General features: G+C 35.1%; 3 protein-coding genes across 3 annotated transcripts; 1 reads left to right on the top strand and 2 right to left on the bottom strand.

Moving 5' to 3' along the window:
• Positions 1–10,938: 10,938 nt before the first annotated feature.
• On the bottom strand, positions 10,939–13,738 carry EMB2217 (Pentatricopeptide repeat (PPR) superfamily protein). Its single transcript, XM_078964293.1, has one exon. The coding sequence runs from the start codon at positions 13,535–13,537 to the stop codon at positions 11,099–11,101; it is 2,439 nt and encodes an 812-aa protein (XP_078820419.1). The 5' UTR covers positions 13,538–13,738; the 3' UTR covers positions 10,939–11,098.
• An 8,283-nt stretch (positions 13,739–22,021) lies between these two features.
• Positions 22,022–23,387, top strand: LOC145004335 (Carbohydrate-binding X8 domain superfamily protein). The gene is made up of 2 exons (XM_078963226.1): positions 22,022–23,009; positions 23,196–23,387. Exons 1-2 carry the CDS (start codon positions 22,106–22,108, stop codon positions 23,225–23,227), a joined length of 936 nt encoding a protein of 311 aa, XP_078819352.1. The 5' UTR covers positions 22,022–22,105; the 3' UTR covers positions 23,228–23,387.
• Positions 23,352–25,966, bottom strand: LOC145004334 (ALA-interacting subunit 3-like). The gene is made up of 7 exons (XM_078963225.1): positions 25,711–25,966; positions 25,170–25,228; positions 25,001–25,075; positions 24,778–24,888; positions 24,280–24,651; positions 23,685–23,974; positions 23,352–23,586 (listed from the first exon to the last, which is right to left on the bottom strand). Exons 1-7 carry the CDS (start codon positions 25,820–25,822, stop codon positions 23,532–23,534), a joined length of 1,074 nt encoding a protein of 357 aa, XP_078819351.1. The 5' UTR covers positions 25,823–25,966; the 3' UTR covers positions 23,352–23,531.
• Positions 25,967–26,837: the final 871 nt, after the last annotated feature.

The raw sequence follows: 26,837 nt of genomic DNA, 5'->3' as shown, positions 1-26,837 counted from the left end.
GAGTGAATGATTTTTGGAGTGTTGACTTTGATTGGACCATTGATTTGACCAAGTGTGACTTTAGGTCAAACTTTAGGTTTTCGGTTGTAGTTTGAGGATTTTGGTCCATGTTTGTTGTATAGGTGACCTGTAGAGCTGGTTATTAGATCTAGGATCATTACTGATATCTTCTAGACTGCGAGGTGAGTTTCCTTAATGTACTTTGTACTACAGTATGTGTCCTTATGTGTAGCATGTTGATATATTGTAGTGATCTGTTAGCTTGGTAAATCTGTATGATTACATGTATTGTTGGTTATTGTTTATCTGTTTACGTATGTCGACATAATGCGATTGGGTTGAGGCAGTACGACTTTGTGCTGTAGGGCAACAAACTCTGGGGATTCCAACCATGTGTTGTGGGCCAAGGGCAATCCAGTCCGATAACTGTGGGCCCGGGGGCAATCGAGTGTTATACTATGGGCTTCGTGTGCATGCATTGTATATATATTGTCGTGTGGTGTAACGCCCCAAATTTCAACCCAGAAGTTTTGATTAAAACTTTAAGTATTTATTTAATTCACAATTGCAAGATCTTATAAATTTTATCAGAGTATCATTAAAAGTTATCAAGGACACAAGTCCCCCATTGATGCGATGCAATCGAGTCGTGCCCCTCATTTAATATAATAAAACCTAAAACATGTAAACCACAAATCGGAAATCGGGAAACAACAAATGGACAGAGAGAATGATTATAATCCATGTCTCAGTCCATATGATATCTAGAATGGAGGAATATATGATCCCTTATCTAATGGACTAAGTCATTGACAAGGTCAAAGTTCATCTACAAGGTCAGAGTTCGACAGAAGCTTTTGAGAGCTACGATTGCCAGTCGGTTCCTGAAGTCATACGCAATAATAGTTTTAGACTTATCCAAGTGGGAGACTGTTGGATTAGTGTCTAAGTCCATAACTATATTTGGTATGTACTTGACCCGACCCGGCATGGTCCATTTGGGTTGCACTTCACCGGCACAATTTATATGGATAATCTTTTGAGAATAGTATGTTTATGATTAATATTAATATATTATAAGTTCTAATATATTAATATGGAATCATATTATTTAATTAGTATTGATCAAGAATTAATTTATAATTAATTAAGTGATCAAAAGGAACTAATTAAATATGGACTCTTATATATATGGAATGGGCCAAGTTCATTTAGGTTGGGCTAAGCTTTCATGGATAGTCCATGGAGTGTTTAACCCATGGATCCTAGGAAATGAAAGGTCATGGGTATTATGGTTTAACCCTAATCCTCCATACTATATAAAGATGTCCTTGGTTGGTGAAATGGGGCACTAGTGTGATACACTAAGAAGGGCTAGCCAATTTCACTAGAGAGAACCAAATATCCATATTCTCTAAAGTCTTCCAAGGTGTTTTGGTGATTTGTGATTCCACTTGAGGCTTCCACACTATTGGGGCTAAGCTCTTAAAGCTTGAAGACATCAAGTTACATCAAAAGGTATGTCATCTAACTAGTACTTTGTAGTATGAGATCTTCATGATATGCTAGTTAGGATTAAAGCCTTGGAAAGTTCTTATTTGCATGTATAATAGAGAAAACATAGATCCAAGGTTTATAGGGTTGCATTTACACCATAGGAGTGTTAGAATGCTCAAAACCCAACAGTGGTATCAGAGCCTAGGCTTGTTTTCTTGTTATACCTGCAATAGAAGCTGAAAAAACGAATTTGTTGCTGTCTGATCATCAGACTCGGCGAGTCCATCAGGAGACTCGGCGAGTCCATGCCTAAAATGTGATCAATTCGATCCAACTCGCCGAGTTGGTTCATGCACTCGACGAGTTGGACCCCCAGACAACATATTTTCGAGGTTTTTGGCTAGAAATGGACTAGGAACATTACCCTAAGTTGTTTTTTGAACTTATAAACTTGTTTTTTAATTTGGTAATGTTCATGCTAATCCATTTTCAAAGATAATTGTCAATAGATTCATGTTTTGTATTAGTTTAAGGTTTAGACTAATTACATGAAAAAGTTTGATTTGAATTATCTTGTTCTTATGAGTTGCTTAGATTAATAGATAAGTTGAGTGAAATAGTTGTTTTCAATCCAAATTAATCTAAGAGTTGATTATAAAATGTGTTTTTGTAACTTGTCCTCAAGTTATTTGAAAAGTCACATTTAAGTTTCATAAAACTCATAAAAGTTGGCAATGGTTACAAAAGATGAAGAGTCTTGTCCTTAAGTTATGGAGGTTCAAGAGTCACTTCATTAATAAATAAATAAATAAAATATGTAACCATAATTAAATCCATTAGTTATAAAATAAAGAAAAGTTAATTCTTTTATTAGTTTAAAGTCTTCCATAACTTGTCCTCAAGTTATGGAACTTGAAGAGTTTTTGGATTAAAACTACTTTAAACACATAAGTTATGGAATTAATTAGTTTTGAATAGTTTCAAAACTTGCCCTCAAGTTTTGGAATTTGAAAAGTTTTCACTTATGAATACTTTAATTCCAAGTTAGCCCTTAGAATTTTAAAAAGTTAAAATTCAACCCTTATACTTTATAATATTATAAGTATATATATATATATATATATATATATATATATATATATATATATATATATATATATATATATATATATATATATATATATGTATAAGAGTAAAGTCAGTCTTACCGCTAGTACGCCTCATTCACGAAGCCAGTCTATAAGGTGGGTATAAGGTTGTTGCCTATAAAATGGCAACTTAATGGGTGTCCACTCTCACCCACCGCTTGCTTGATTGGTGGAGGGTCGTTAGCTGAACGGGTTTGACAGGACTATAATTCTCCCTTCATTAAAAGTATTAATGATAAATACTAAGTAACTAAACTCTTAATAATTCCCAATCTTAGTTACTTAGGAAAAATGTTAATAAGGTGCTAATCCATGAAATTACACTTTGCACTTTGTTTAAGTCGGTTAGTGGAGCGTGTGTGGTTAACCGGCACACTAACTCGTATTTAACAAGGTAGGCAAAGGGTAACTTAATGTTTATCATAGTATCGATGGAGCGTGTGTGGTTAACCGGCACATCGATTGAGGGGTAAACACTTAAGGGTACCCAGTAATTTGCGTGGTTACTTCACACCTTGTTTTGTGATCCTCGGCATCCCAGTCACAAAAACTGAAGGGCACACTCGAGATTGAAACATGCTATTGAACAGTTCAATGAATCTCAAAGATCTAGGAGTTTCAAAGCCAATTAAAACCTAATTATACATTTCGTTTATCTTGGTGGGAATTGGTGAATCGTCATTCACCTACCTTCAAATTGTTTTATAGCTTGGATTACGACATACCTCTTCTAAGTTATAAAATAGTTTGTTGGGTCCTAGCCTTAATATTTCATATTGGGTGTCATATTAAGGACTTTAAGATCAACTATCTTGAATATCTCCCAAAACATGTCTGGTTTAGACATTTATGATCTTCCCAAATCTCTTGAAACAAGCTTTCCTAATGAAGATGATGTCCCATGGATATCATACTTCTTTCTCCTCCTCCAATTATTCTCCCAAACCCACAAGTTCTTGAAAAGTTTAAGGTCACTCAAGCCCTATTGGCAAGGCAAGGTCTAGGTGTGATCACATCTTGGAGATGTAGTCACATATTGACAAGCCGGGAGAGTTGGGTGTCAAAGTCTTGAGAAAGTTGGTGGTTCAACTACTTTCTAAGTCACATAGTGAGTTCTTTTGGAACACCTATGAAACAGACTATGACATGACCCTTAATGATCTTATCTATTTGCTAAGATCAACTTCCTAAAACTTTATGGACATTGACAATGATGACATTGGATATCTAGTAAAGCATTCTCTTCCCAATGGAAAGGGATTGGCCATATTCAACTCGGTTGACCAAATGGTAAAGAGAAAAATCTAAGTCTGTGATAGTCCCGTGTACCATTATCAAAGGGTCCATATGTTTATATTTCCAAAGAAAGGGGCATTGGTTGCGAAGCTGCCAGATTTACCTAAGGATGTTAAAGTCAATAAGTTTGACTCTACTTCAGGTAAAGTCCACTATCTAACTCTATTAAGTTTCTATTATGAGATTCTTGATACATGATGTGACTGGGTCACATGGTGACGTTTTAAGAATCAAAGAAAAAGTGAAGAAACTTAAAGAAAGAATATGCTGAATCTGATCGCGTAGATGGATTTCTATCGCACAGTTTGAAGATCGGATTCTTGAGCTACTTTTTAGGAGTTATGAGATATTGCTTAGGAATAGATAACAACAAGTTTTCATAGGGATTGTAAGGATAAGTTTTTCCGCAAAGTTTTAAAATAAAAGAAAATTTTTGATTTTATTTATTTTAAAATATCCTTACAATGGCATTTGAGGAAAAATTGTTGCTTATATGATTACATTAATAGCAAGAGTGGAAATATGAAATTGATTCTTTCATTTGTGGTAATGTCTAGATTTACCAAAAAAGAAAAGATTCTCATCACCCAAAGTTTCATTTGGATCGAAACTTGGAATCATGCAAGTTGTATAGCATGATGAATGAGAACTTTCAAGTATTGGAAAATTAAGACTAATTACTTGTTCACATGGATGTGTGAGTCAAGTAATGGACTAAGGGATCGAGTACATAGTCATGTGCACTGGTCAAGTCCACCACAAAAGATTGATAAAACTATTCGTCATAGTTTACTAAAGCTCAGTAAATATGATTATACTTACAAGCTTAAGTGTAATTCCGAGACATTGGAAAAGGCTCCAATGTATGACAGAGCGAATAAGAAGAATCAAATTAGGCAGAAGGATAAAAGTTTCTCAAATCTGAAAAGATGGGAGAGTACTTTAGTATCAGTTTTTGTGATCATCTTAATGATTAAGGAACCATATCAAAATTAGTTCTCTAAGGAAGTCTTAGTGCATTCTTATGACTAAGAAGAAGGGATCTTGAATTGTTGAAATGGTTAAATCAAGAAGATGAGTCATACTTTGTTCCAAAAACAAGTCTTAGAGTCATACTCCAAGATTGTAATTTGAGTGACATGTCTTTAAGAACATTTAAAACACGTGTCAAATGTAAGAGTAAAAGTGTCCTACTCTTGTTCATTTGAAGTTGGTAAGTTGTGATGTTTTGGATAAAACAAAGACCAACTTAGGCCAACTATGTGAAGTGTTTGTCTTGGTTAGAATCCACACTATCTCTTGGATGTTTGACAAGGGAGTCTTATAGGTCAAGAGAACAGTGGGAGTTTTAAAGGTCTTGAAAGTCTCAAGAACTAATCAAGAATAAAACCTGAAGTCCTTCACTAGCACACGACTTGAGGTTTATAACCTATCGTGTTGACATATTCTGTGCCCATTCCACTTAAAGTTGGCTTTACATATGAGTTCTTAGAGTTCTTAATTTGTTGCACAACAACTTGGAAGCAATGGCAGTCCCTTGAGCTGCCAGGTGGCAAGAAGTTAAGATTGAGTTCAATCCATATGAGTTTGGATTTGTCATTATCCTTGTCTTGTGACTATGGTTTTGACAATTCACATGGATAAGAACACATACACCATTAAATCTAAGTGTCATAAGGTTTCTCTCCGATTCATGAAAATGATGGTGAGGAAACACTTTCACTAAGTAGATTTTAGTTAGATAGCAATTGTGATATTTGCATTCTCAAAGTCGTTAGTGGAGCGTGTGTGGTTTACCGGTACACTAACCTGGACTTGTGAGAAGTGGAAAAAAGGTCTAACCATTATGATTACGGCATACCTCTTCATAATTGTTTAGACACACAAGTGTGCTATCTAAGGGAAGGTGTATGATTTTGATAAAGTTTTATCAAAGCAATCTAGTATCAGAAATCTGAACTTTGGTATGAAAGTCAATAAAGTATTGATTTCTAGAAGTCGAGCTTTCTGAGTACATGTCAAAGCTAGTGGGAGCATAAGTGGTATGCTAATAATCATCATGTTAGTGGGAGCATGATAATTATGATAAGTATTGCAAGTTAGCAATGTTAATTATAGAAAACAAAAAGTTTCAATTCGTGAGGTTGCAGGGGTTGGAAAAGTTGTTTTGCTATAATTAAGGGAGAGGAAATTATACTTCATCTCAAATCCATAAGCTTAGATCGTGAGATTTTAATCATTTAGTCAAGGATATATATGAATTTTATGTTGGAATGGCTCAACATAAGGAAATTATGTATATGGGTCCATTATTTGCGTTCTAAAATTCGATTATGGTTACGGCATCCCTTTTCATAATCTGAATTATGAGAACTTGGCAAATAGAAATGGAAATGTTATAGCAAAAGACTGGTTTGGTCTTTATGTGAGACATCATGAATCGTGTCCCATATGCTTCGGATATAGGATCGATTACATGTGCTATATTCATCCTTTCTAAAATTTTCCAAATGCCTGGGGCATTAAGAAGGGAAAAGGTTTAGAACTGGATATGACTAAAAGGATTAAACAATTGCCGAGGACAATCTAAGGTTTACCAAAGATTGGTTGCTCAAGGACAGTTGGAAGTATAGTGATAATTCTGGAAGGACCATATTGACATAATCTGTAAGGAGACAACTCTTGTTCAGAAGTGATAGTCAAAATGGAATATTGAAATGTTTCAAAGTTAGAATTTTAATCTGTGAAAGATTAGGAAACTTAATGCAAGAAGGATGGTTCTAAGGAGTTGATCTCCTTTGGAATGCTCTGTAATGTTTGTTGTCAAGTCTTTCTGAATTTGTGCATAATCATTACAAGAGGATCAATGCATATAAGTTTAGAATCTAACAGATTTCATAAATGGCATGAATTTGGAATTCGTGCATTTGCAGTAAGAATTTGGGAGTGTGAAAAGAGAATCATTGAAGTTATGTTCGATTGATCTAGTTCACAAAGTAAAGATCATAGACAAACATAGTATGCATACTTGGTGTATGGCATGACTAGTGTTTAGAAAACATAGTGTACATGCTTGGAGCATGGGACAACTATTGTTTTAAATTCAAGAATAAAGTTGATAGCTGAAACAGTATACAATGAATAATGTGTAATCATATGGTGATAAATAAAAAGTGTTTTATTTATATTCATAAGTTCTGAGACCATATTGGATTCAATTATTATTGTGTTTCACTTTGCATGTTTTGACTTCCCGAATAAACTAGGTTATTCTTCCGGAATGACTAAGTTATTCAAACCATCCACAGTCGGTCATATGTTGGAAGTAGATATGAATTAAGACTGTCATGGGTTGGCTTGTAGAGGTCTAAGTTGTTGGACAAAGGGATACAACACTCACGAGTGCTCATAAGTTCTGAGTATTGGATTCAACCCGTGCTCATTGGAATCACTTCATGGATTTTATCACGAGTGATCATGAGACGATAATATCTTATATTCTTCAAACCTAGAGATATGAGTTGTTACTATGAGTTGATAGTACATTGATTGCACGAAAACGCATTTGGTAACTCGGTGCTATAAAACGTGCCTTTGTGTATGATTCAACAAGTAGTAGAACAAGCCATATGAGTCGAAGTTTATCCATTCCTTTTACCTTTGGGATAAAAGCGATATCTGTGGGACCCTCGATGATTTGATGATGACAAATGGAAGTGCTCGGCCGGGCCAGAACTGATTTGATTTGTTCAATTAGCCAGTCGTCATAAATCGGAAATCGGGAAACAACAAATGGACAGAGAGAATGATTATAATCCATGTCTCAGTCCATATGATATCTAGAATGGAGGAATATATGATCCCTTATCTAATGGACTAAGTCATTGACAAGGTCAAAGTTCATCTACAAGGTCAGAGTTCGACAGAAGCTTTTGAGAGCTACGATTGCCAGTCGGTTCCTGAAGTCATACGTAATAATAGTTTTAGACTTATCCAAGTGGGAGACTGTTGGATTAGTGTCTAAGTCCATAACTATATTTGGTATGTACTTGACCCGACCCGGCATGGTCCATTTGGGTTGCACTTCACCGGCACAATTTATATGGATAATCTTTTGAGAATAGTATGTTTATGATTAATATTAATATATTATAAGTTCTAATATATTAATATGGAATCATATTATTTAATTAGTATTGATCAAGAATTAATTTATAATTAATTAAGTGATCAAAATGAACTAATTAAATATGGACTCTTATATATATGGAATGGGCCAAGTTCATTTAGGTTGGGCTAAGCTTTCATGGATAGTCCATGGAGTGTTTAACCCATGGATCCTAGGAAATGAAAGGTCATGTGTATTATGGTTTAACCCTAATCCTCCATACTATATAAAGATGTCCTTGGTTGGTGAAATGGGGGACTAGTGTGGTACACTAAGAAGGGCTAGCCAATTTCACTAGAGAGAACCAAGTATCCATATTCTCTAAAGTCTTCCAAGGTGTTTTGGTGATTTGTGATTCCACTTGAGGCTTCCACACTATTGGGGCTAAGCTCTTAAAGCTTGAAGACATCATGTTACATCAAAAGGTATGTCATCTAACTACTACTTTGTAGTATGAGATCTTCATGATATGCTAGTTAGGATTAAAGCCTTGGAAAGTTCTTATTTGCATGTATAATAGAGAAAACATAGATCCAAGGTTTATAGGGTTGCATGTACACCATAGGAGTGTTAGAATGCTCAAAACCCAACAAAGATTTCATGGAAGGGGTGTTGGAGAGGTGGAGGCTGAGAATGGAATGATTTCGAGGAGTTTAGGAGCTTAAATAGGGCTCAAACCACGAAAATAGAGTTTGAGCATTGATCACATACCCCCTGTGTACTCTTGGTACGCCCAGCGTACTCAGGATGCCTTACTACGCCCAACATACTCCCCTTTGTACGCCCAACATACTCAGCATAACCCAAAATTGTCAAAACTTCAAACGGTCATAACTTCTTCGTTTCAACTCCGATTTCGATGATCTTTATATCCACGAAAAGGTATTGAGGAGATCTACAACATTATCTAATTACTTTTGACTTAAAACACATCGAAATAAAATCCATAATTCATAAAAGAAGTCTGAAACACTACTTTCCTATTTACCCTTTGACTCTAAAGCACAAGCCGAACTATTGGATCACACAATCTACATTACCCACATCCAAATGGGTCTAAACCTTTCGTTACCAAAGCCCGAAGCCTTATGATACTTGATCTTCGGGTCACGACCTCGAATTGGGTGTTACATGTGGGATCTTTTAGGGGAACTCACTAAGCTTTGGCTTACATTTATTGATTTCAATGTTTTCAGGTGTATCGTACGATCGAGGCAAGTGGAAGACGTGATCCTACACATCTTCCTGTTGAATTATGTTCTAAGGGACCATTTTGTTACTCTGATTTCTATAGATTTGATTTGAAAACAATACTTGATAATCTTATGGTTTTTGTGGAAATGCTTTATAAAAATGAAAAAAAAAATTATCATGGTTTTTGGGATGTTACACTTAGTCTTTCGCAGTTGTTTGTTTTTTAGAAAAATTTTGACTTAAAAATTGTTACACGTGTGCTGTGTGGCTTAACACTTGACTCTACTCTTCAAACCACTTCACACCTTGCTTTAATTCATTCAACATAGATTTGTTTTAATTTTTTAAACATGTTTATTATTTTAATAATATTATGAAAGGTATTATAAACAATTGGAGTATATTTTATATAATTTCAAAACCATTCGGTAAATTTTATATAAATATTTTTTGGTGTTACATTGTCTATAACTAAATATTAATAAATTATATAGTTAATTACTAAAATTACCAAATTGATTAAAGGTAACCAGAAAAATAATCATCGTCTTGAAAAATTTAACAAAATGAACATTTTCGCTAAATTAATAATTTTATTTATTGTTATTTAGCAAATATTATGTTTAATTATTCTATATAAACGCTTTCAAAAGTCATATTATCACAGTGTTATTTATATTTGACTTGCCTATAATTCCACGTAATAAATTTATGATTTAGAATATTTATAACTATTATATGATAATTTCAATTTATTACAACGATCTGCAAACATTAAAAAACAAACAGACTTCTTATTATATTGTGTAGCCATTTGATCCACATTTTCTGCAACTTGCAGAGGGTTGCAGATGTGATCCGCAGACTTTAATTTGTTTGACTTTTTTTTTTGTTGCTTTCGAAGGAACGGGTCTTGAAACTAGTTTAATGATTTTGACAGAAATACAACTTAATGGATTTTGGCTTTTGATTTTGTATGAAAGATTGAAATGAGTTTTGAAGTTAGTGTGATCCATTTGGTTGCAGGTTTGAAAGTGATTTGTAGGTGTGAAGCTTGTGTTGACTTAAAAATTAGTCAACCAACAAAAATTAAGGTCCAAAATGTTGACTTTCGAGATAACTTGCTGACGAGGCACATGAAACTGATTATTCTAAGTTAGAATGATTATGATTATTATAGGTTAGAATGATCAAATAAGCAGGGCAAAACTCACCTTATGCCCCAATAAGATAAATAGTTTAGGGACCATTTAAACATAAAGTCGAAAATTCAAGTCCCAATAAGAAAAATAATTTAGAGACCATTTAAACCACAAGTCGAAAATTCGATGGGCCACAGATCATTTCCCCTTTCACAAAATATCACCATTTTTGCAACCGGGTCAATTGCAAATATTATTTTTCATCATCTAATCTATAACAAGACTAACATTTTTTTTTTTTTTTGCAATATGAAATCATCATTTCATCTAATCTATAACAAGACTAACATTTTTTTTTGCAATATGAAATCATCACTTCACACAAATGATACGTTTTGCAAAACGTGAACGTTTTCCCAAGGTTTTATATGATAAAAACCATTTGAAAGAAATCGCAAACCACAAAATCCATATTGTAAGTTTGATGTTAAAATGGTCAAAAGGATGGTCACTTTATTATATGAACACAACTATCATCTGTAATCTATTCTTTAACTTGAAAAACACAAATGCCAATATGATAAAACTACCACATTGCCCTTCCAGCAACAAAACACAATACATATACATACACATATGCATGCTCATTATTACTACATTGCCCTCCCACCAACAAGCGGTTTCGGTGGGGTCACCGACCTAATCTCAGGGGCAGAGCTAGGAAAAAGTATATTAAGCTTATGCATCAAAATATCACCTCTTGATGGAATCTCATTCAAAAGAAACTGCTGAACAATCGGCTTCTTAAACCATTCAGACACCGAATCCCCCGGTGCCCTCAAAACCACTTTACTAACCTCAAAAGGTGATTCCACCGAACTCAACATCTGTGCCACCACAATCTTCAAAGTGGGCCCCGTCACCAACTTAATCCTACGTGGCACAACCCCATAATACAACATCCTTTTCCTAAACCTATGAAGCGTATGAACAACTGCCACAAGAGCAGCTCCAACCGACAAATTCCTAACATCAAGTGACCACGCGATATGTTGATCAAACACAATCGCTTTAGGAAAAAGCTTGTTTTCATATGAAACTTTCCACACACAACGCGCCCGATTTATCTGACCCATGAGCACAAGATAGTTCAAAAGAACATTTACAAAATACCGAGTTTGCCCTTCTTCGTTTTCGTAGTCGATACCTTGGAAAAACTCACGGACGAAAGCCAACACGGGTTGTTTTCTTTTCTCGGGTCCCGTGAATAGCCCACACATGAATTTATGTGCTTTGTGATTTGTTGCACTTAAAATCGACATTAAATGTTTTTCTTTTTGTTCTTCTTGACATCTTACAAGATGGGCTAGAATTGAAGTGTAGAGAATGAGGTCAACTTTAGCAGATGAGTCAACGTAAGTTTCTAGAAGCGGTTTTGCTGACTCGTAGAAACCGTTCTTCATGCAAGATTCGAAAAGTTGTCTGATTATGAAATTATTCGTTCGGATTCCGGAAGAACCCATGAATCTTAACCATTTTAAAGCAAGATCAACGGAAGAATCTTTGATAAAAACCATAAGAACATCACTAGCAGTTATATCTACAGAGTATCCGATTGCTTTCATTTCGAGAAGAATCTTGGCGGAAACATCTAGAAGTTTCTTTTTCGCTAAGAGGGTTAGTAAAGAAGTGTATGTGGTCATTCCCGGTTTTACCCCTGCGTTGTTCATTGAGTTGTATAGTTTCATGGCTGAATCAAGTTGACCATTAGCAGCATGCATTTCTAGTAAGCAAGAGTAAGTACTTGGGGTAGGTAAAAAACCGGATTTTTCCATTTCTAGAAAGATTGACATTGCAGTTTCAAGCTTTCCTGATTTAGCATGGGATTCTACAACCATGGTGTAGAGACCATAATTAGGTCTAAATCGGGCTCTTTTCATTTCATCCCAAATCTTCAAAGCTGTGTCTAGCTTACCAGCTTTTATATAGGATTCAATCATGGAAACAAACATGGTTGCAGATGGTTTGATTCCAAGACCTTGCATTTCCATGTAGACTTTCATGGCCATGTCTAATCTCCCAGCTTTTCCTAAAGAATCAATAAGTGATGAAAAGATTGTAAAACCTGGTTGGAGAGATTTCTCTTTCATTTGTTGGAAAAGCTTCAATGCTGCATCGATTCGACCTGATTTGGCTAAGTTTGGGATCATTAACTCATAGGTTGATTTATCTAATGAACAATTAGAATCTTCCATGTTTTCGTATATCTCAAATGCTTTAAAAGGCAAACCCTTGTCTAAGAACAAGGTTATAAGAGAGTTGTAGGTTTTCGTGTCGACTTTACAACCGGATTCTTGAATCTTCTTGAAACAACAAAAGGAAACTTCTAACTTTTCGGCTTTTGCAAGGTATTGAACGATTCTACTGAAAGCATTGAATTCAGGAACTTTTGTTTTGGTTGAATCACAAATGAGATCATCGAACACCGAATGAATCCCTTCAAAATCTCTACTCTGGTTTAACCTATCAATCAATGCAAGATAACATTCATCACTGGGTGAATACCAGGATTGCCTTTTTGCCCATCTGAACAGACTCAAGGATGCATCACCATCTCCGGTGATCTTCAAAGCTTGGGTGATATGAATCATGTTTGGAACGAACTGAAGCTTATCCAGCTGAGTCTCCATTTCAGGACCCCATTTCCACCTTTTGACAATCTCAACAATCTTAGCAACTGCTGAAGCGTTCGAAAATGGCTGTTTTAAGCCACCAACCATTACATGGTTATCCACTCCTGGCTCGACAGATCTTATACCCTTACCAGTGTAAATAACACTGCCTGATTCATCTAAATACTCTATTTCATCGGTGAACTCATTATTCCCTTTGCTGTTCTTCCCAGAACAGTAGCTCCGAACACAAAAATGAGGGTTTTGATTAGTTGGTACAAAAACAGAATCAATTCTTCCGGGAATCGATACAAAACGGCGGTCCGGATACGTCCTAAGTCCGGAATTCGATGAACGTAAACTGAGTAACTGAAGATTGTTGAAGACGTACCTGGAGAACGAACGCGTGCGAGCACTCATTCTTAAGTCGAATAACACCACACACGCGAATTAAAGAAGTACTAGAAGATAAAAATCACGTCCATGGCGGAAGTAAGAAGAATAATTAGTTCTCCGATCTGAGGTTTAAGGGTTTTACTCACCGACCGTCGTGTAGCCGGTGGTTGCAGTTAAACGGAACCCAAATTGCTTAAACCCTAGTATGGTGAATATCCAATTAGGCTTTTCTTATTTGTTTTTTTATTAGTTCCCATTTTGCAAAGATAAAAAATTAAAAGGGTAAATTACACCAATCGTCCCTTGTGTATATGCCAAAAAGCGTGTTTAGTCCCTATTTTCAAAAATTAACTCGGATCGTCCCTGTATTATGTTTTTTTCACTCGGGCAGTCCCTGAAAACATAAAATGACTATTTTACCCTTAGTAATTTCTTTTTTATATTCTTATTATTTGTTTATCATTTTTTAGAATTAAAAAGGGAATAAAATAAAATAAATACCCCCCCCCCCCCCCCCGCCTTAATTACGCGTTCAACCCTACTGCTTCCTTTCAGTTTCCCGACATCCCCTTTCACCTTTGCCGGCCACCAGGAGGAGTGTAGATGAGAGCACAAAAGTGGCAATGACGACTTCATCTCCGTCAATCTTCTAACAACCACCAACCTTAATTTCTATCTCTTTTACCCTCTCTCTCGTACCATCACACATGAAATCCCCAAATAGAGCTCCAATTTTACATAGACGGTGGTTCCGACACCCTATGTCACGGTTCTTTATCTCACATTGATTGGGGCATTTCAGAAATCGAGATTGAGTCATTTGAAATCAAAGAAAGGAGCGTATGGTTATTTTATTCAAACTCGTTTAAGACGGTGGTGGCATATACGAATATCGATAGGGAAGAAGATGATGATGGTGGCAACAAAGAAGGTCTCGTTGAAGCCTTACCAAAGACAATCCAGTAGTAATCAGATTTGCATCACCGTCGCTCATCTCCTCCTCCTCCATCTCTGTCGCCGCCTGCTTTCAGGTTAAGAACCCTAAATCCTTTCCTGATTTCGAATTTAACATTGTCATACCCTGATTCTTCCTTCTTTATCTGCCTTGATTATTCTTTCCTAATTTGTTGATGGATTTTCCGATGGAGGCTGCTGGTGGTGTTAACAGTAAATGTGGATGGTTCAATGGTGGTTTGAGTATAGGTTGCTAGTTCAGTGAATAAGGTGGAAGTTTTTAGTTATTTTTAGTGAAACACTTACTTTGAACGAAGGAGTGGATGGGATGAAGTGAGGGGTGGCAGTGATGCTCTATTTTCCAGTAAGGGTTAGTGATGGTGCTATAATTTCCGAAGGTGGTGTAAATTACATGTGGTGGTGGTGGTCATGTCTTCAACAAAACAGAAAAATAATTAAAATAAAATTTAATAATTGAAAATGTCAAAAATGTTAAAAATAAATGAAAAGGTAAAGGAAAAGGGCATTTTAGTCTTTTTATGTGTCATAAGGGATTAAACGTGCAAATTTAAACTAATGAGGGATCAAACGTATAACTTTTAACGATACGAGGGACGGTCCGAGTTAATTTTTGAAAATATGGACTGAACACGCTTTCTGGCATATGCACGAGGGACGATTGGTGTAATTTACCCAAATTAAAAATTAGTGGTAGTCTCAAACTCTTACTATTATTTTGTTTGAATTTACCATTTTTTTTCAAAAAGGATAAATTTAATATAATTAAATACTTAAAAAAAAATTAAAAAGGCTCAAATAGTCATGGGATGTTATGTGCTGCAATTTTGCTTCTAGGCTGTGAGTTGGAGTCTTAGGCTTTTTTCTTGTTCATGTGGATTAAATTTGTTTTCTTTTTTAAATTCAAAATTTAAATGGTTGTATTATAAAAAACATGGTGGTTTAACTCGATAAATTTCAATTTATAGTGGTTTTTGTACGATTAAGAGTTTTATAACGAAAGGAGTTGTTTTAATAAGATTTTTTTTTTTTGCAAAAAAAATAAAAAATAAAAAAGAATACAAAAAATAAGACCTCAACTACCTATTTTATCTTTCATCTCTCCTCTTGTAACCTCCTTGGCAAGCTCTCTCTAGCGCCTTGTAGCACAAAGTGGGGGTAAGAGTCATGTGAATCATTTTGTTGTAATTATAATAATGTGAGAAGAATAATTATGTTTGTGGTTTTAAAATAATAGTTTGTAATAATAAATTGTAATAATGTAAATTTATCGTTTGTTATCATAAGTGTACCAGACTCTCCAAGAGTCTAGATGTGTATATAAATAGAGCTTGCCCATTATGAATAAATGAGAATTGTTTTGTATAATATTTGAGTACTCTTAAAGTTATAATTTGTTGAAATTTATAATCACAACATTTAAGTTAGTTTATCTATTTAAGTTAGTTTATCTATTTATCTTTATTATTATTTCATGCATTTGTTATTTCATTTTGGTTTTATGGATAATGTAATTTAGAAAACTACATACTTTAACTATTTTGTTTAGCTGGAAAATGTGGAAAAAATCTCATATCTAGAAAGAGTTTAAATGAAGGATCGACAGACCATTAAATGAGAGTGAATCAGTTGGAAACAAAATTCTATAATGAAAGTCGTGTTTTGAAAATTAGGTACATTGTTTTGATTATTGGTGTTTTTGTTGGATTAGTGTTTAAATCCATAACTATTTTGGTATTTACTTGACCCGATGGTGTATGGTCTTTTTGGATTGCCTTTACCAAAGCAACTCGATAGGATGAATTATGGAGAGAAAGGATTAAATATGATTTATTAATATATTATGAGAATAACATATTAAAGGAGAAATCATATTGTTTAATTAATATTAGTCAAGAATTAATTGGTAATTAGTTTTGTGACTAAAAGAGATTAATTAAACTTAAGGGAATGGAATTGTAATTATAAGATAATTGCAATTTGGGCTATGGATTGCCTTATATTAAGGAGTGGACGAATTCTATGGGAAATCCCATGAGGAAATTGTCACACCCCCAAACCTGAACGGCGGAAACGTTCGGGGGCGGATGATTTCATGTGGTAGCGTAACAAATGAATACATAGTAAAGAAAGCAATACAACCATCATATATATAATTGAAAGTTTACATTTGTCAAAAGTTACATGTTCAAAACCAATTACAATATGATGTCAAAAATATGAGATTTAAACTGGCGCCGCAGCATCTCTTCTTCAAAAGCATATTAGTACCTGAAATTACTGAATTCCTGGGACATACAAGTAATTTTGAAAGAGTAGATCAGCATTTAAGCTGGTGAATTTCATAAGTATTTAAATGACAATGTTTAAATGAAATGAAATGTTTTATCTTTGTTTGTATGTGTTTAGAAAATCCTATATTTTCTACTAGCATAAAAGTAGCCTTCATTCAAGACCAATGTTTGTTTCCAAAATGTATGTAAAGGTAAAATAATAAATGAGTTTGAAAACCTTGTAAATCAATGCGTTTTTAATACCCCTTGTGAGTTTTATAACCATACTATTGACTCGAAATGCCTATACACAACGTTCTTCAGGCGTTGGAATGTTATGATGTTTGTCACCCCAAACGGTGGACTGCAGCTAACAGTCAAGGCGCGGGTTGTCAAGCCCGTATAGATCTATACACAAACACCATGCTCCCCCTCCAAGGGATTCTAGTATATAATACAGGACTTGAAATGTGTACTCGCACGTACATGAAGTTAGTGTCTCACAAATCCGTGGTATAAAAACAGATCTACTTGTTAAAATGTAACGTTTGTTCTTGTATACAAAAGTAAACTTCTTGAAAATATATGTTTCTAGTACCTAAGAGTTAGAAATCTGTTCGTAAAACTATACCTATTATAGTTTTAAAAAGTGTGCTTTGTTTGTTTAGAAATACTTAGGAAAAGAATAATTTGTTTATGAAAACATATATTTTTGGTGTAGAGTCTAAGATAGAACAGAATAATTTAAGAATAGTTTAGTTTTATACATGTATTACAACAACTTTATATTTTAAAAGATCGAATGCTATTGTAACATATGTTATATATTTATATATAAAAGTCCCTTTAAAAGTTTATAAATCGAATGTGATTTGAATATTTAACATTATATAAAAGAGTTTCTTTATGTAACACACGATAATATTCGTGTGTTTTACTTGTAATCCCCCCCTTTGAAAGCATATAAAAGTATTTAGAATAATTAAAACGGTTGATTAAGGGGTATGAAACTCACTTGAAAGTTTTGGAGATAGCGAGATGGAAAACCGGGCAGAGTTTCGTCTTGGGAAACGGATTTTCCTCGGGATTCTCGGGAATCTCGGGAGTAAAATCGACCTTCGGGACTTGAGCCAAGAAGACCAGAGCTTCGGGTTTGAACGGACACGGAAAACGAGGCAAGGTTGTGAGAGAGAGGAGAGAAATGAGCCCTTTCTTTGGAAACCCTCGTAGCCTATTTTATAGTGAGGCTGGTCTGCCTCAGTACGCGGGGCGTACGCTCGTACGCAGCGCGTACGCGTACGTCATGCATGACCGAAGCCTCGACTGCCTCGGCCTCAGATGGGACGGGTCCCTGGGTACGCGGGTCGGATGGGACAGCGGGTCGGGTTCTCCGGATCGTGCGACGTGGACGGTTTGAGGCCGAGCTCCTCGGGTACGCGGGGCGTACAGGAGTACGCAGCGCGTAACTCGGATGCTGACTCCCCTTCGGATAATATCCGAATTTTGAATAAAATAAATAACTAATTTATTTAATAAACTTTAAAAATTCATATCTTCTTCATACGAACTCCGTTTTTGATGGTCTTTATATCCTCGCGTAGGTGAGACTACGCTCTTCAACTTTCGTTTAGACTCCGTCGGCAAATTCCGAAATTATTTTTTTATTAAATATTAAAAATCTATCGTGTTTAAGGAATTTCTTTGAAAATTCGTAACTTCTTTATCTGATGTCGGTTTTGCCAGACTTTTTACCGCTGGAATACCATTGTCGAGACCTTCGATTCTCGTTTAGGTCATTCCGGCCAAAAGTCGCTCGATTTCTGATTCGAGTTTTTAGCTGTCTGTTGCTAAGTCGAACTTGGAAAAATCATAACTTCGCTAAATGAAGTCGGATTTGGGCGTTCTTTTCACGTACGATCATGGTTCAAAGACATTTAATCATAGAAGGAAATTAAATAGGACTTATTTGTACATTTTATTATGAAAGTAAATTTTATTACTCAGAAGCGGTTACAATACTTGACCCACTTTGGTCGTTACAAAGAGTTGAAGTATCAGGTTGTCACAGAAATCGTCCAAGGCCTTAAGGAAATGAATCTGTGGGTTGCTTAGGGCTTAAGCATCCAATTTAGGGTTTCCTTGTTAGATAACCCTAATAGCCTAACTATATATACATCCCTTATGACCTAAAAACGTGGCTAAGCATCCTTCTAGGGTTTCACAGCTTTTAGAGCAGCCTCCATCCTCTCTCCTCTTCATCCTCTTGCTCTTGGTGTTTGTGAACCATTAGAGGGGTGACATTTGTGACTCTAAGCTTTCTAAAGTCAATACAAGGTGAATTGGATTGTTATTGCTACATAACAATCAAGGTAATGTATTAAACCCATTCTTATGTTAATATGATTACTTGTATGCTAGAATTAGGGTTTATAGTCTTGGATAACTTGCATGTACAATAGAGAAACCTAGATCCAAGCATTAGGGTTTGTATGAGCACATAGGATGTTTTTATGACTAAAACCCATCAGTTCTATGATTTAAGTTCGAAAATGAGAAAAGAAAATCAGGGTGTCAAGACATTTATATGACCAAGATGTCCATCTCACGAATTGCAAACATGAGTGTCTACGACTTTTTCAAAAAGTCTTAACCCAGAATCCTATATTGGCCTCTCAGGCCCCTTACAACCCCAAGAAGCGTTTAACGACTTCTTGGGCCAACATCGCGACCGACTGGACCGAAGGGAATTGGAAGTAGACGTGGGAGAAAGTTTAAAGGGGGTCATGGATACAGCGTGGGACCATTTAGGATATGTCTTATTTTACTGACGATGATGTATATAGTGTTAGGTTGCAGAATGTAGTGTCATCTTTACTACATATTTTGTCTTTGCCACTTCATTTTTACCACCAAACCAAGGTTTCTTGTCGCACATTAGGTGTGGGTACCATGACAAACATATTATTTTCTAAAATTTTATTAAATAATTCAATTTAATAAAAAAAACATAAATTTCTTTACTTAAAAAATAAAAAATTGAACATAACATGACATTAAAAAAACTCCTAAACAACTTAGAAAAAAACATAATATGACATTAAAAAACTCCTAAAAAAACTAGAAAAATAAAAATAACTATAAATTTTAAAACATGCAAACATAAAAAAATACACAGCAAGCGATTAAAAAAACTAATTAACATAACGTTTTTTAAGGTCGGCTTTAATCGCCAACACAATTTCAAGCTCATTCATGGTCATGTGACTTGTGTGGAGCGTTTGTATTTTCATGTCACTATCACTTTGTTGCCTACGCTCTATTTCATATCAATTCTTTCGTTTAAACCCTTTATATTTTCTCGCATTACTTTCAAGTCATCTAAATCTATCGCTTTGTCTCTTATCTTTGGGTTTTACTTTCTCCATTCCCATTCGTCAGGAAGGTGGTGTAACTTAAACGGGTTCATCACTGGTGAGGTCGATTCTAATACGAGCATTTGATGTAGAGTATTCGCATTTGAATGTTCTTGAGTGTTTAGAACCACTATCGATATGCTCATTGGATGTTTTGCTCTTTTTCCATTTATGGTTGTCTTTCATGACATTCCAAAACTCAATAAACTTAAAATCCTTCTTATTTTCTTGTTGGTACACTGTTAGAGTTTTCTTCAAATTACATCATCATTTTCTCCACTTTGTCATTGATGTTTCATGTTGTTATACAAATCATTAAACAACATGGCTTCCTTGTTTGTCTTCCACCATTTGGAATATACTTGGTCTTTTGTATGATATTCTCCTTGCTTCATTCCTTTGTGAAACCTTTTTGTAACTCGCCTAAAAAAAATGATTATGTTTTTGGTCATTTCCAACCTTCACATTTTCAGAAACATCGATCCATGCATGTGCCAATGCTAGCATTCACATGGTTCCCATGTTTTGGCATTCACTTTCTATTTTCTTTTATTATGTGCTTTGGTGGATCTGGTTTCTTAAACGAATTCGGGTTTGGAATCAAATTGCTCTTGACTTTCTTGAATGAATTCAGGTTGAGGTAAAAAATCAAATGGATTAAATTTGGTGTCGGTTAGGATTTGTGGTTGTGGGTATTGTTGTGAGTGTTATGGATAATAAGGTAGTATACCGCCATAGTGATAAATGAGAGACAAAAAAGTCGGTTGATCAAAAGAATGATTTGAGGTGTTTCATGCGGATGTTTTTTGGTTGTTTGGATTGTTGGGAAAAAAACATATTGACCGTTCAAAGCATTGGAAAAAAAAAGAAAAAGAATAAAGAATAGAGAAATAGAGGATTCAGCTAGTTTTAACCTCATGGAGCCAAACCATAGGGTGGGGCGGTGTTCCCCTGATCGAATGTTGCAAACCGAGGGCCAAACCGTGATCACGCCCTCAAGCCTTAGAGTCTAATATAAGATCTACCACTATGGGTGAACTCAATCCAAAACTTTCAAGGTCTAATATAAGATCCAAACCATATCGTTAGTCTCACTGATCTCATATAGTTTATGTTAAATTTGAATTTTGTACAAGAAATGAAAAACTTCAATAATCATGTGCTTTTAAAAAAAGCAAACAAACAAAATTACATGATTATCAAAAAATATTGTAGATTGAAAAGTCGGAAAAAAAAAATACTTTCGAACTAGGCTTAATCCAATCCAAAGAATATTGATTCGGGCTTCATCGTATTCAATGCAAGATTGATTGATCCGTATATTGAAAAAAGTTGTCCATTTTATAGAGACCATCCAAAAAAGTAATAACAATAATAAAAAAATTGCGGTGCGTGTGTTAGCTATTTTATAAAAAATAATAAGATAAAAAATAATAATAACAATGATAAAGAAACCTGGAAAAGTTTTATTACGGTTATTATCTGATTTCAATTTTCCAATATCACATTATCAACTTTCACAGAGACATTTGATAAATTATTAAAAGATTCAAATCCAAGAAAGTCTTTGACTATGAAACAAGTATACCCATCATCCATGGATCCGAAACCTACATTCCATTAAAAGTATCGTGGATTGTGGTGTTGTATGACACTTTTAGCCTAGCATGTATGTTACTGCTACTACTACGAGCCTGTCACGTAGCTTTGAGTAGAAAGCAAGCAAAATAAAAGGTCCCACTTTACATTTTACATTACATGGCAAATGCAAATGCCAAATGGTTCTTTAATCCATTCTTAAGCCAAGAATCTCTTACATACCCATTTCCACCACCATCTCCCAAGTATCCAAACCTCCATCTCCCCCCGTTTCTCACTCATATATATACACACAAATTAATACACGTATACATAATTACATAACTCATAAGCGTATGTATGTATACACAACACTCATAAACATGAACACGAACAACATGTTACTAGTATTTCTCTATGCTATAATGTTGGTTGATTATGCATATGTGTTTGCAGATACGGATATAGATGGATATCATATTGTTAATCACGATGATCTACCATTGCCACCTGTTGATCCACTTACTCCGGTTTTACCCGAGGCATATTGCTCAAGCCCCCCTGGTTTTTCACCACCTTCCTCCACCACTCTGCCGCCAACTATTGGATCTTACAACCCATCACCGCCTGCCACATCATCTTCCTCCTACCCTACACCACCTTTCACTTTCCCCACACCACCCACCACCACCAGCACCCCAGGCTCACCTGCCACCTATCAACCCACACCTAGCGGATCTAATAACCCACCCGCCACCTACGAACCCACCCCTAGCGGATCTTCCAACCCACCCGCCACCTACGAACCCACCCCTAGTGGATCTTCCAACCCACCCGCCACCTACGAACCCACCCCTAGTGGATCTTACAACAATCCACCTTCCGGTTCATACGAACCGAGCCCACCAACTTTCACGTTTCCGTCTCCTACAGGGTTCATACCCGCACCGCCACTTTTCGAACCACCAATTGTGTACCCACCTCCGACACGATCACCGCCAGCTCATAGTTCGCCGGAATCCGCCCTGTGGTGTGTGGCTAAACCGTCTGTACCAGATCCAATCATCCAAGAAGCTATGAATTACGCGTGTGGTTCAGGGGCGGATTGTGAGTCATTGCAACCAAATGGTGAATGTTTTCAACCGGATACATTGTTTGCACATGCTTCTTATGCGTTTAATAGCTACTGGCAAAGAACAAAAGTCGCCGGAGGCACCTGTGAATTTGGCGGCTCAGCCATGCTCGTCACCGCTGATCCAAGTAAGAAACTGTTTCTTTTTTACTTAACAAGCTTAATGAGTTAAACACTTAATCTGGACAGTTATATAGGGTTGTTTCCTTTTTTTTACTTAATCTGGATTTAATCACTTAGTGGGTTTATTGAAGAAAAAAATAGACTTAATGTATAAAGACACTAACTCTTTACTTGTTGATTTGTGGTAACAGGTTATGACGGCTGCCATTTCATCTACTTCTAATGGGTTTTCTTTTACATGATTAGAGACAGCTTTTTGTAAGTATAACTAATCAAAATAGAGATAGAATATGTTCGTATCTCAAGAATTTCTATGTTTGAAATAAATGCAATGGAAGTTGTGAGGATTATTCAAGAAATGGGCAACAGTAGCATTCAGTGTATACTCTCAGATAACATCAATACAAGTTTCATTTTGTGCTCAATGATACAAATAATTATCTATCTTCAAGTCTTATCTCAAAAAACAAAAAATTAAACAAAAAAACAATAGATTACATACATACATACAACATCAGAATCCCACATCAATGACCACCTGGGTTTCTGTTCCATGACAAATAATTCGGATCTCCAAGATGCCTGAAATAGAAATAAAAATTAGTGTCATAATTGTATAAAGTATGCTATTTTATGATTTTGTGAACACCCCAAAAATATAATTAATAAATTAATATTACCTTGGTTTAACTAAATATATGAGAGTGAAAGTTGTAGCTAGTATGAAGCACAATCCACCAACAGCAAGATACGCGATGCCAATAAAGTTATTCTTTCCTCCAAGCCAACTTGTGGTTGAAAGCACAAGTTTCTTCTTGCCACTAAAGCTATAAGTGTTGTAGTTGTTCTCTAATACAACAGTTATAGTTTCTCCTGCTTCAATATCCACTTCTATTTTTCCATACAATTTTCTAAAAGTTGGGAGAGCTGCAGTTCTCATCCACACAATAAGGTCTTCCTGCTCACTTAACTATATAAAAAAAAAAAAAAGATTCCCATCAGGTATTTTTACATTTGTAATTAGTAAACTGTATAGAGCTTGTGAGACTTTGGGTAAATAGGTAATAAAGAGTAAAATGGTAATTTAGTCTCATTCAGACAGTTTATTCAGTCTAGAAAAGAGGATCAAGCACTGAATGATACTAAATGATCATTTTACCTTAAGCTAGGTTTTTTGCTTAATCAGCTGAGTCATTAGAAACAGCCATTTATAGCTGTCAAAATTAAGTGCTTAACCCATTAAGTCAAAAACAAAAGTAAAAAACAGGATCTTACTGGTATGGACTCGTTGAGATGTGCACCACCAATAAGACTTCCATTTTGGAAGTTTTTTGGGAAAACATCACTGCCAAATTTGTCCTCTCTGTCACTTTTCCATGAAATATGTCTCTTGTTTACGGGTAATGATTGGTTGTTTCTGGTGGAGAATGCATAGGTGTCATTGAATAAACTCCATGCTACAAGTCCACATGGCACAATTGGCATCCCATTTGCATTATGTTCAGGCTTACATGAACTTGTGTCATTTTCATCACCACGGTTTCTTAATTGCTGATCACTTCGGCTCTTCACATACCTCCGATGATTCTGGTAGTAATTGTCCAGTTGGTAGTACACGTATATAGGCTGCTTCATACGCTTTGTGACCTAAAATTCCATTCATTTGAGAAATATCACTAAAAGAAAGACTTATAGATGTGAATTTGAATTGTATATGTATGCAATCATGCAGAAATGCATCAATGATCAAGAAAGTAGTTGATTTGAACTTACTGTCAAGGTTCTTGTGCAGGTCTTACTTGCATTGGATTGTATATATTCCACCTTTTGACTTTTTGACCCTTGTACGCAGGCATTATCGTATCGGTCAATGATTTCAACTACCTATTTGAATGAACAAAAATCCAAAATTAATAAACAATAAACAATACAAGAAAGAAAAAAAGAAAGAAAGGAAATGTTCATGAATTTAGAGGGATTGAAATTTGAATCATACATCACGAGAAGCAAAGAGGGAAGCAAGTCCTATTGGTATGAAGACAATGGTTACAAGCATGAAAGCTGAAATCACCTGTAGTACGAAACATAAAGAGAATTAAAGCTTGTTGATTTTTGATATATTGAAGGAGAAAAAGCATAAAGGTAGGGTAAACGAAGATGCTCACCCATTTTGGAGTCAGAATTGGCTTACATGCCGGAAGCTCCTGTTGTGTAAACCTAGAATCTGAAAGGGATGCATAAGAAAGGAAATTAGTATTTGCATCAAATTAGGCACAGAAACAGAAATCTTAAACCAAATAGACACACGCACACAGAGCATAAACCGAATAGCAAACCCTAAATGGTTCAATATTCTACATTGTTTGAAAGATCTAAACGTGATTCATAAGCAGCATGCTGCTTTTACCCATCCTAAATTAATTCCCTTTTCCCCCTTTTATTACTTAGCTGGATGAAGATGCTAGGGTTTCTTAATTCTTAACTCTTAAGAGCTCAACCAACATCAACAACAAGATTTACGCGCTGAATCAATTCAAATACCTAAAGGTAGCATTAAAAACTGTTCATCCCGATTAAAAGAAACATAATATAGTACACCAAAAGTAACGAATAAATCAGATAGCTAAAAGGTAACGGACTGCATCTGAAATTTGGAGTATCCAGCAAAAGAAAAGTAAACCTAACAAGGATAAAAGATGAATATACATTTAGGTCGTTTCGAATTTCTCCTTGGAGCAGTTGAATCGGGGGATCCAGCGCCACCGGAGCTTGACGACGGAGCATTTGCGTTCATCGGCGTAGCTGGATTACTATTCATGGCTAACAACTATAAATAATACAGAAGATTATAGATCAGAGTAGAGATTGATAATTGGATCCAAATGAAAGAATTTTGATCGATTGATTTGGAGTTGCAGTCTTGCAGACAGATGAGAGGAGGAAGGATTTGAAGGGGAAATGGGTTGTTAATCTCTGACCAGTCTTTACTCTGCTTTGACTTTGAAAATTCTTTGAACGAAGATAGGAATTAGTCATTTACCAAATTGACCCTTCAACTATTCAGCAAATATAGTTGAGTCTTTGAGATATGGGTTTAGCATGATTAGTCCCTGTTTAAAAAGTATGTTGATATACTAGTCTTTTTCACTCTCTCTCTCTCTCCTCTTATCTCAAAGGTTAAAACGCTAAATGGGAAGCACAGCGACCATTACGAGTGGATGAGAACATCTATAATGATTGTAGTTGTATTTGTCTTTCAAGCAAGTCAACTTATCTATCAACATTGTAAATATAAAGCATAATTTTTACAAGATATAAACATTTTTATATGTGCAATCAAATGTAACAGTTTAACTTATTCATGATAATACAATTCAACCCATATTATATATAGGGGTAAGTTGTTATTTGTTAAAATTGCAACATATGTTCACTATTTTATCAATCTGTGCAACATAATTTATATACCTGATAATAACTTATCATTTTATCCAAAGTTTAAACATTAAAATGTAACAACAATTACAATTTTATGAATCACTTCTAGTGCCATCTAATGTGATATTTACAAACAATGCAAAAAATGAATCAAATTACTAAGAAAAATTATGTTGATTGATTGATAAGAATGGTATGTGTGTGAAAGTATATTTAACCTTATATGTTATTTATAAACATAAAAATTAAGTATAAATGAAAATGATCAAATATGACAAATGTCATTTCGACCTAGATTATATTCAAATGCATTCAAACTTTTAAATTGATCTCTTACAAACAAATTATTGTTTTAATATGAATTGTAAATACTTATATTTGTATTGTTTACTTTT

The sequence above is a fragment of the Lactuca saligna genome, chromosome 7 (genome assembly GCF_052625555.1).
Source record: "Lactuca saligna cultivar CGN05327 chromosome 7, ASM5262555v1, whole genome shotgun sequence".
In the NCBI taxonomy this organism is placed as follows: domain Eukaryota; kingdom Viridiplantae; phylum Streptophyta; class Magnoliopsida; order Asterales; family Asteraceae; genus Lactuca; species Lactuca saligna.
The sequence above is the reverse complement of the archived record's forward strand: the minus strand, read 5'-3'. Positions and strand labels throughout refer to the sequence as shown.

Coding starts and splice junctions, on each gene's coding strand:
- EMB2217 (XM_078964293.1), bottom strand. CDS start 13,537: ATGAGTGCTCGCACGCGTTCGTTCTCCAGGTACGTCTTCAACAATCTT.
- LOC145004335 (XM_078963226.1), top strand. CDS start 22,106: ATGTATGTATACACAACACTCATAAACATGAACACGAACAACATGTTA. Junction 23,010..23,195: donor GCTCGTCACCGCTGATCCAA/GTAAGAAACTGT, acceptor TTGTGGTAACAG/GTTATGACGGCTGCCATTTC.
- LOC145004334 (XM_078963225.1), bottom strand. CDS start 25,822: ATGAATAGTAATCCAGCTACGCCGATGAACGCAAATGCTCCGTCGTCA. Junction 25,229..25,710: donor AAATTCGAAACGACCTAAAT/GTATATTCATCT, acceptor CATCCCTTTCAG/ATTCTAGGTTTACACAACAG. Junction 25,076..25,169: donor CAATTCTGACTCCAAAATGG/GTGAGCATCTTC, acceptor TTCGTACTACAG/GTGATTTCAGCTTTCATGCT.